This window comes from Sceloporus occidentalis, unplaced genomic scaffold (assembly GCF_023333645.1).
Source record: "Sceloporus occidentalis isolate IW3139 unplaced genomic scaffold, rSceOcc1.0.p SCAF_66, whole genome shotgun sequence".
NCBI lineage: Eukaryota > Metazoa > Chordata > Lepidosauria > Squamata > Phrynosomatidae > Sceloporus > Sceloporus occidentalis.
In genome coordinates this window covers 480,681-490,739 of record NW_028317046.1, presented here as the reverse complement: position 1 = coordinate 490,739, position 10,059 = coordinate 480,681, and the positions used below count along the sequence as shown (strand labels likewise).

At 38.4% G+C, this 10,059-nt stretch overlaps 1 protein-coding gene across 1 annotated transcript; it reads left to right on the top strand.

The window, feature by feature from the left end:
• The first annotated feature begins 6,098 nt into the window (after positions 1-6,098).
• LOC149286800 (transcription factor HES-3-like) lies at positions 6,099-10,059 on the top strand. Its single transcript, XM_089493635.1, has 4 exons — positions 6,099-6,179; positions 6,434-6,515; positions 7,087-7,262; positions 9,946-10,059. The coding sequence occupies exons 1-4, from the start codon at positions 6,099-6,101 to the stop codon at positions 10,057-10,059; spliced, it is 453 nt and encodes a 150-aa protein (XP_089349761.1).

The window sequence follows — 10,059 nt, the reverse complement described above, 5'->3', positions numbered from 1 at the left end:
TAATTAGGAAAGACACAATTTTTAAACTTTTTAAACGAACTATTTTAATGTCACCGTGGTGATTCTGCAATACAAATGTTGAAACTAAAATATCCGAAATGCCCAGGGAACGGATTTCTATCCAAGGGAATCACTATAACTTATTGAAATCCGAAGACAAACAATGAACTTCCATCTTAATATTTTTTAATCGATTTTTCTATCAATTATTTATATAGGAAAATAACACAATTCAATAAAAAAAAGAAATAATATGTAACATTATCCCTTCCTTTTAAATGGAATTCCGATGGAAACCTTTATGTATTGGTAAACTTTTCTTAATAAAAATTTCCATAAATTTTCTCCAATATTGGAACCTTCTTGGTGATTATGCATCTTCTTCTTCTTCTTCCTGAAGACTAACACAATTCCCCAGTTCCATTTCACAGAGAAGGGGGGGGGCTTTTTATTTATTTTGCCCGTTTAACACAGAGAATCCCTCTAGTGTGTTTGAAGAGCAGAAGAAAGAAGGGGGTAGAACGTAGACAGGTAAATGAAAGGAGATGAGTCACTAGCCCAGCTTAACAAAAACCACTATGAGAGCGCTGATTCCATTTTCCAGATGGATGGTATTTGTTTTGAAGTGGAGTTGTGTCAGCCGCAGAATGTAAAAAGAATTCTAAATTACTCCAGGAAGACAATGTCCCCAAAACCTACACACTTGTCTTTCAAAGAGTGCGGGGAAGAATTCACAGAGTAGTGTGGGAAGCGTCACAAGGAAGGGAGATAAAAAGGCTGAACGCTCATGTATGGCGGGGTTCAGAAAGCTGACAATAACCGGTGGGTCAGGAGGCCATGGGAGACTATACCAAACTTTCCGAGTCACCGAGGGAGGATCCGGTGCCCAGAAGACATTTTTCATGAATACTTTTGAACTTTACGTCTGGCAATGGTTAAAAAAAAAATAGAATAACATTCTAAAGAGACATAACATTCTAAAGTCCGGTTTCATTGTTTTATATATTTTTTCCACTTGGTAAAAATCAGTTAAGAGTACTTTAGGGTTTTATGGCATCCAATGCCTTTGCGTGTGTTGTAGAACGACTACCTTGTTCCAGTCTGCTGGATAAACACATTAGGCCATTATTTTTCCATCTTCTAGTAAACAATTGAATGTATCAGCAGCCTTGCCAACGTTCTAATGCAGCTAAATAATGTCACGAGTGGGTAGAGTTGTCAGTTCATGGTTCATTGGTGTTGAGGCGTCACTTCTTATCATAAGCTATCCAAATAATGGTGTCATGAACCTACCGCAGAATGGGCAGCACAGCAAGGCAGAGCCTTTCTAGAAACATCTAGCCAGTGGGGCTATGTCAATCAAACAGGAGAATTAGTACATAATCTATAAACCTTCTTCTTCCTAGGGCACCATCACTATTGGGCTTTTTCATTAAAGAGCGAGTTCCTCTAGGAAGAAGAGCAGAGCTGAGCTGGTCTTGTATAAAGCAATAATTCAATGGGTAAGGAGACTTTGGACAAATCTTGCTTAGTTAACTACACATTATACAGGGCCAGCCGAGGTCTTCCTGCAGCAGAAGTTCATTGGGGTTGGGCCTTCGTAATGTATAGTGAAGTCAAGGAGCTGAAACTGAACTCTCCTGTCATCTCTCCCTTTAGCGAATAAACCTTGGAGAGCTTAAATACGACATCAAGGCAGATCATTTTAGAGATCTACGCCAAAAGAAGGTCTGTGTTCCCTGGTGGGATATGGACAGATTTATTGATTCCAGCAGGCATGCTGCCCCTTTAAATCGTGGAACAAAAACACGATTGCTGATACACAATGTCACTGTGCAGTATATCACACTTTATTAAGTGCTCAAAGAAAACAATCTATATTACAATCCTTCCTTTAAGTAGTGCCATAAGAAAGCACACCTTTTTTGTGTTTCATTGGATTGTTTGTTGGTATTACTCCAATTGCTCCCAGAATTTATCATTTTCCGTATTATAGTCACAGGGGTCACAACTGCAGCCAGGCCCGTCGACCCCTGCTGAGACAAGCTTTTTGGGGACAAAAATGGCAAAGATAAGCTGTTTGGGGACAAAAATGGCAAAGATAAGCTGTTTGGGGACAAAAATGGCACAGACAAGCTGTTTGGTGGAAAAAGATTGCCAAGGCAGACTGTTTGGGAGGACATATGGCACATACACGCTGCTTGGAGGCACAGAGAAGCTGTTTGGGGACAAAGTTGGCACAGTAAAGCTGTACTGGGACACAGCTGGGACATACAAGCTGTTTAGAGGCACAGACAAGATGTTTGGGGCAAAGATGGCACCATGGGACATGATGCTTGGAGAAGTCGGTTTCTAGTTACGCCCCTGACTGGAGCTATCTATTGCACATGGATCTACCACTCAAATGGTTAAACATCTTATAAAATAAGACCATTCTGCCACTTTATTATTAGGAAAATTAAGCTGTTTCATTCACCGCTAAGAAAGATAAAATCCATAATAGTCTGACCTGAAAATAGCACAATGTTTTATCAACTGGACCATCAACGAGCCATCTCTTCAGGTCATTTGCACGAATACAGAAAGCCTTCTGACCAGTAACAGAAATACATGTAACACGATAGGAAACTCTTTGTTTTAATGTTATCAAATTTGCACTATACTTTGTGCTTATAAAGGAGTCTTTGTTTTAATTTTAGTTCGGATTCTATTGACTTGTTGTCCAATCTGTAGCAGAGAAAGCCCTCGGCAGGTTAATTGCCGTCAGTATACCGCTTTGAAGTACACTAAAAGCCTCGTCCATTATCGCCTCCTTCAAAGCCCTAAAGCTCCTCTTAATTCTGCATCACTAAAGAGGCAAATCGTACACTCATGCATCCCTTATTGCTGACGTACAGTAACACATACTGCTCTTCTACTTACCTTTTTGCAATTTCTAAAGGAGGGAAAAGGCAGATGGTTTGTATTGTACTCTCTGTAAAAAATACGACGTAACTATAAAATCTACTGATGAACTAAATAGCTTTCTGCTGAAAACAAATAAAAACCAGAGTATTGGAGACAAAATATAATATATAAATATATATATATATATATATTAATTTATCCATATTATGTTATGCCAAATGTAATTTAGAAGGCACAGATGTAAGAATAATGGGTGAAAGAAACATAGAACCTTATAAAAGATAAGACCCCTCCGGCCCCCGTCTAGTCTTGTCATTTTCTCCTGCTGTAAAGACTCAAACCTTAATCAGTCGTTGGTCTTGTCTTAGATTCAGGAGCCGTATGTCTATCCCATGCATGTTTAAATCCCCTCACTGTATTACCCTCTACCACTTCTGCTGGGGGGCTGTTCAACTTCCACCCTTTCAGACCAACAGCAGTAGCACAGAGGTTACAAAATCTAGGTCTCCTACCCAAAAGTTTTCAACCCTGCTTTGCTTCCTAGGTTCACTTGCCTTGGGGGCAGTTCTGAAATACTAAATGAATACAAGCCAACTTGGCCCGGACTGACCATCTGGCTCACTAGGCGAATGCCTGGTGCGCCGGTGGCCAATTGTACCATACACACTTACCCATGCCTCCCAACTGTCTCTCTTTACGCAAGACAGTCCCAATTTTGCCACTCGATCCTGCTGTCCTGCCATGCTCTACCCCTGTCTCACTTTTCGGGACAGAGGTAGAGCTCGGTTGGCCAGTGAGATTTGGTCTTAAAGTGGCAGGGTCATCAGGACATCACCAGTCTAACTCGAAAGTCAGCCATTACTGTTTTTATCATAAACTGTTAAAAAAAAGAATAATTGGATCATTTCCTGTGCTTTTAGCCTCTTTCTTTTTGGTTAAAATTTTAATAAAACAATTAAACACATATCTATGTATTTATAGCTAGATTGACTACAAATTGCTAATTTCACAACTCGTCTTCTGATTATTTTTAACTTGTATTTGGACTTGAGGTCGGACGTCTAGTTCTCATCTTCTGGGTTAGGTCATCTCTCTCGTCATGGTCAAGACGTTCCGTTACACCTTCCGTCATTTGCATATGAAAATAATGCAACAGAAAAAAAACAATCTAGAATCCACATTAAATATTCTTATTCCGGCTTTGGTAGAACGAGGCAAATCTCAAACACAAAGTCAGCACTTAAAAGAACAATACGGATTGTGTCTGTAGTCTCAGCGAGGTTTGAAGCGTGGAGAATGGTCAGTCCGCCTCCTTCTCCATGCTCTCCTAAGAGATTCGACACACTTTGCTACAAAGGGCCGAGCAACTCCTGGGAACAGGTCCAGCATCCGATAAATTAGCGTTCCCAGCGCATAGCTAAACGCTCAAAAACTCCAAATTATATAAAAACAAACTTTCAGAGATATTTTAGACCATTAACACCGTTAAGGCCGTTTTATGAGCCATGGTGATGGACCCATTACGGGTAGACAGTTCTATTAGGTCGAACTGTACTGATAGATACTTTTAATCATTTAATAATTGAACGTATTGGGTATCATTAGTACTATAATAACAAGAAAACCCTTGGAATTAGGAGTTAACTTTGTCCAACCAACATTCCTATGTGTAGTCTACATCTTAAAATACAAAGAACATATTAGAGCCCAGATGTATGCTCCATACAAGTCATCATCCAAGGGTTTTTGTTATTTATTATATATATATATATATATATATATATATATTATTGCACTTTAAGCCAATTATTTTGGACTTGCACAATTTCTTTCTATTAAATAATTTATTATATAATACAAAATTAGAATGTTGGAAATGTATGTGTTATTCTTTTTTGTTTTTGGTATTCAGTCCCTTGGCGGTATAAATATTCTGAGATTTTTATTCTTCTGATGAAGCTGTTATTGGGGGGATTTAATTACAGGTTTGACAAAGAAGCATGAAGGGAAACTACAAAAGGGTGGTTGGGGGAATTAGTAGCATAAAATTGTGATTTTGTTACAGGATAAAGTGCTTTGGTTAAAAAAAAAATCTAAAAGGAAGCGGAGCAGGAATGAGCAAAGCGCCGATTGAATGGATGGGACGGCCACCCAATGGCTCTTTCTATTCACGCAAACCATGACCAGGCGCATTAACTGCAATTTTACGGAGGATTTTTGAACTAATCCCCATTTCTCACCACAAGCCTCTGTTCCGAATACATGCATCATTCAACTCCTTTAAATACGTTTTGGAAAATACCTTACTCTAGGAAGCATGGGGGGTTTAAAGATCAATATGGGAAAGTTATACGTTGTATGTTAACAAGAAGAATAAAAAAACAGCCCTGGTCTCGTCTTAGATCCAGGATAGCTTTTTACCTATCCCATGCATGTTTACATTTCATCACTATATTAGCCTCTTCCACTTCTGCTATGAAGTTGTTCCCTTTATCCACCACCCTCTCTGTAAAGTAATGCTTGCCTATAGTCCTAAATTTGCCAGAAGAGTCCCAAGAACCAGGCTTGGTCCTGACAGTCTCCAAATTCTTGGGGATTCTTGTCTATTATACATGTACGATGCTCTTGCACTATAAAAGAAGGAGACATGGCGGGTCAGGTGTCTTGGCATGGGGATGGGGGATGTTGGCAAGTATGTTCTGGCACACAGTGCAACCTACACACAGCCTACTCATCTGCCATATCCTCTACCCTTCATCTATTATATCTAAATGAAGCCGGATTTCACCATCTCCCTCTGGATTGTAAAATATGCCCCAATGCTATAGTACAGTATATACGTCTTAACGCGCGTGTCCTGTATCCCATGTTGTAAAGATGCCAAGTTTGTAAGAGAAGCAATGACAGTCTACTTTGTACAGTAATGTTAGTTTCTGCATGAAAGGACAAAAAAAGGCTTCTTTTTTTCTTCTGGTCAATACATTAAACCAGAGGCTCTTATTCAAATGCAAAGAGGTCCCTGGATAAAGCCAGGAACTTGAAGCTAGCCCTGTATTGTATGTAGCTGCGGCTTCGGCAGGAATGAGGGGCTTTACGAAGGCAAGTTATCTGTTGCATGTTACCCAACGTTTCACAGATTACACGTTTACATGTACTAACCTAATGCATCGTTCCAGATATCTAAGCCAGTGATGGAGAAGAAAAGAAGAACCAGAATTAATAACTCTCTGGAGCAGCTGAAAACCTTGCTGGAGAAACATTATTCCTACAATGTGAGTAGACACAGCATTCCGAAAGTGTTATAAAGTATCAACGACTGGTCTTAGCGGAAGGCGATTCTTTGTTGGAAATTGGGGTCTAAAGAGCTTCTGATCATGTCGATTGCCTTACCTGTGCTCAAGCACGGTTTTGTAGCCATGGAACTTGACACTGGTTTCCAAGGTAGACTGATCAGATACTCCTTTAGGAAAATAAAAAAACACGTACGCAACATTTAATGTAGTTTTGATTCTGATTTTCTTCCTAGGTGAGAAAAAGGAAGCTAGAAAAAGCAGATATCTTGGAACTTACAGTGAAATACATTGAGTTGCTGCAGAATGTCAGACAAGGTGAATCATTTGACCACAAACAGCCAAGACAATGCAGGCTATAGAATAACTATTATTATTATTATTATTAATGTCACTGCCTAAGAAATATAACTTTATGTGTCTGTCTATCTATCTATCTATCTCCTGGGTAAAATGTCCTGTTTTTACGGTGAGTTAATTAAGGGCAGACTAGATCAGCTGTGTTTCTATGATTATTTGTTATGTAAGTTAGAATGCAATAAATAATCTAATAAATGCACAGTAATGGTAGCTGGAAGAAGCTGAGTGAGGTTCCAGAATTAAAGGCTGGAAGTTGCAATTCTTATTCATTAATATTTAAAAAATGCAAGATGTGGATAGACATTTGATTATTTGTGGCATGTACTATTCATTGGTGTCCCAGACTGAAAAAGCAACCCAGTGACCCATTTGAGACCTTTGCTGATGCTCTGTGAGCGTCTTAAAACCTGCAGTGTTGGGGTTAATGATATTTTAAAGACTATAGTCATTCATATCTCAATTTTGTTTCCTCGGATAACATGCCTCCCCTGAATTTATATGTTAATTCATAATCCCCTCCTTACTGCAGGAATGAATCTTGTAGATCATCAGGAAGTCAGTGAGTATAAAGAAGGATTCAAAGGATGCTTGACCAAACTCAATGAGTACCTACAAAGGACCAAGTACTACCAGGACAACCTGGGGCTGAGGATTACTGAACATACAAACACACTTCAATCATTATCTCAAGTTTGCCAACGGCCAGTAACATTGTTACCAAAAACTGGACTTGGATGTTCTGTAACTGTGAAACTTGAACACGCAAAAGGGGTATCTGTCTTAGGATCTTCTAATATCCCCATGGAAAATCATATGGGGTCAGTAGGACCTAGAAGCACAGAAGCCGCCCCATTACACAATGTCATTAATATTCCAGCCAAATTAAATTATCTGGAAAACAAATCATCCGAAAGCAAAAGTCACCAAGATGGTCAGAGAGCATCACAGAGCTTTTCAACAGGCCATCGCGGTGTCAATGTGTCTCCACCCAACCCAGGGCAAGAATCTCAGCAAAAATGTTGGAGGCCTTGGTAATGGTAACAAAGTATTTTGTCCGTCACCCCGAGTTACAGGAATGATGGAACAACGCGGGAATAGTGAGAGGTTATTGTAGGCTGTCAAAGATGGATGCCCCATTTAGAGGATAGCTTGAGTAAAAAGTTGACTTCGCGGCCCTTGTCATAGAGACATTCTAACACTGTAAATATTAATTTAATAGTAAGATGTGTTTTCTTTCCCTGTATCACATTTAATAAATGATTTAATATACTAATGTCATTTTTATTTCAAATTGAATCATGTAAACTGTTAAAATTAGTGTGAAAATTGCAAATGGCTTTTTTTTAACCCCCCCCCCAAAAAACCCACAACATGACACCTTATTAATTACATTTTGGTTAGTGTATCTAAAATTAACCCAAGACACACTGGATGTGCTAAAACCTCTATAGAATCATTTATCATGGTTCTCTAAATAACAGCTTGGATGATGTCATCAATGCAAAACCCACATTTTGCATCACAACTTTGATATTACATCCAGCCTTCCTCTGTAATGTTTCATATGCATTTGTATTTCTCTATTAAAAATAAGAAATGTTCTGATATTGTCAATTAATGGAAATGTATGTGCAATAAAACCCCGAAGAGTGGCAAGAACCAGATGAAGGCCCTGCACACACGCTAACTACCCCCCCCAAGTCCCATGCACATGAAAAGATTCCAGATCAGATCACCAAACTCAAGCCCATTTACATTCACATTCGATAAGATCCAAAGCTCATCTGGGAATGTTTTAAACACTTGGATGGTCAAATTGCATCCAAGGTCATTAATATGGTGATGGCGGTGGTGGGAATCAACAAGTTTCAACCAATGGGAAATATCCCAGCCAAATAATTCAGTACTATAAAAGTCTCAGAACTCAACACATAAGACCTTCTATGTCCATTGTAAGGTAAGCCTTTAAAATGAGCACATAAAGGATCCAGCTAAACTATAAATGTCACCAAAAGCCTTTGTTGCTCCCTGATGGTTATAGGTTACAAGTAAAACATGCCCAAAAGATGAAGATAAGGATGGTAGTGCTCTGAGAGCCTCCTATCATAGTGGCTACAGCATGGGGACCCTCTTCTACATAGAGTGGTGAAGAACTGTAAGTATTTTACATTTGGAACTGCTGTGGGATAGATGATGTATTCTAGAATCTAGTGCTATATCCCAATAGAAATGTTTAATACTTCAGCGAAATATTAGCCTTGTGTGGCCATCAGCACCAAAAAGATGGGGGGAGGTATCCGTGAACAGAGCTGTGATCCCGACACACTCATGGATTATCCCTTCACACCAGACTTGACCATCACTAATTGCTGGATTTCTCGGTTAATTTTCCACTCGTCGAAGATTTCTACCCTACAAGCTGCTCTAAATATACCATATGTTTCCCCAACAAAAGAGATATCAGGATGGTGCATAACCAATTGCCTTTTGTACAAACCTATAGTTACAACCAGAGTTTTATACCAGAAAAGATCTTTCAATAAATAATTCCTAAATAAATAGTTCTGTTGGAAGTGTATTCCTTAAATAGAAAGAACATTTAATTTCCATTAAATGCTAAGAGCTACAAGCCTGTTCTTGGAAAAGTCATCTTTGTATCAAGAAAGTTACAAACAAGTTATTTCATTGATGTCTTGTGCACAGAGGAGCTAATACAGAGACGTCATCATAGGAAAAACCTCACAATCAATCAGCAAGAAGAGGCAATCTATCTATCTATCTATCTAGCCTATCATCAATTTGTTGTTGTTGTACCAACAATTTACACAGTGTTTCTTACAATACATAAAGTGAAAGGGAATGACAAAACTAGAACGCACACGGTGACAATAAAATATTATTATCTATTATAGATTATTATCAATGTAATCTATCTAATCACTCCATCTAACCTTTCAAATATATATATATATATATATATATATATATATATATATATATATATATATATATAATACATCCAAAGCAAGAATGTTAAATGCATTATTAAAATTTAAGTAAAACTTGTGAAATAGCTGAATCAGCATGAATAGCCTTTCTGAACCATTGGATGGAAATTAAAGTCTTTTTTGTGTGTTTGAATCAATGTAAATATAGTTTGATCGTTGTAGGGGACATTCTAGTTAAATTGGGGTTACCAGATGTGTCCTTTAAATTGGGGTACATATAAAAAGTGTGCTGCGGGTTGTGAATGCAGTGTTTGGTGTACATTTTCTAAATGTGTCTGTGGTTAGAGATAAAACGTGCTCATTTTACCTAAATGAAACCCGCTCAAACCGTTAAAGTGTGTTCTGTCCCTTTGAAAATGTTTCTCTTTGTGTTCTTTCAGAGAAGGTTCGGTGTTTATCAGCATAACAAGAAGCCATGTCTAACAGTAAAGTCCTCCTATGAAAGACTTTCAGAAGCCAAGGAGTTTATGACAAGGAAGAACATCATTAAGTGA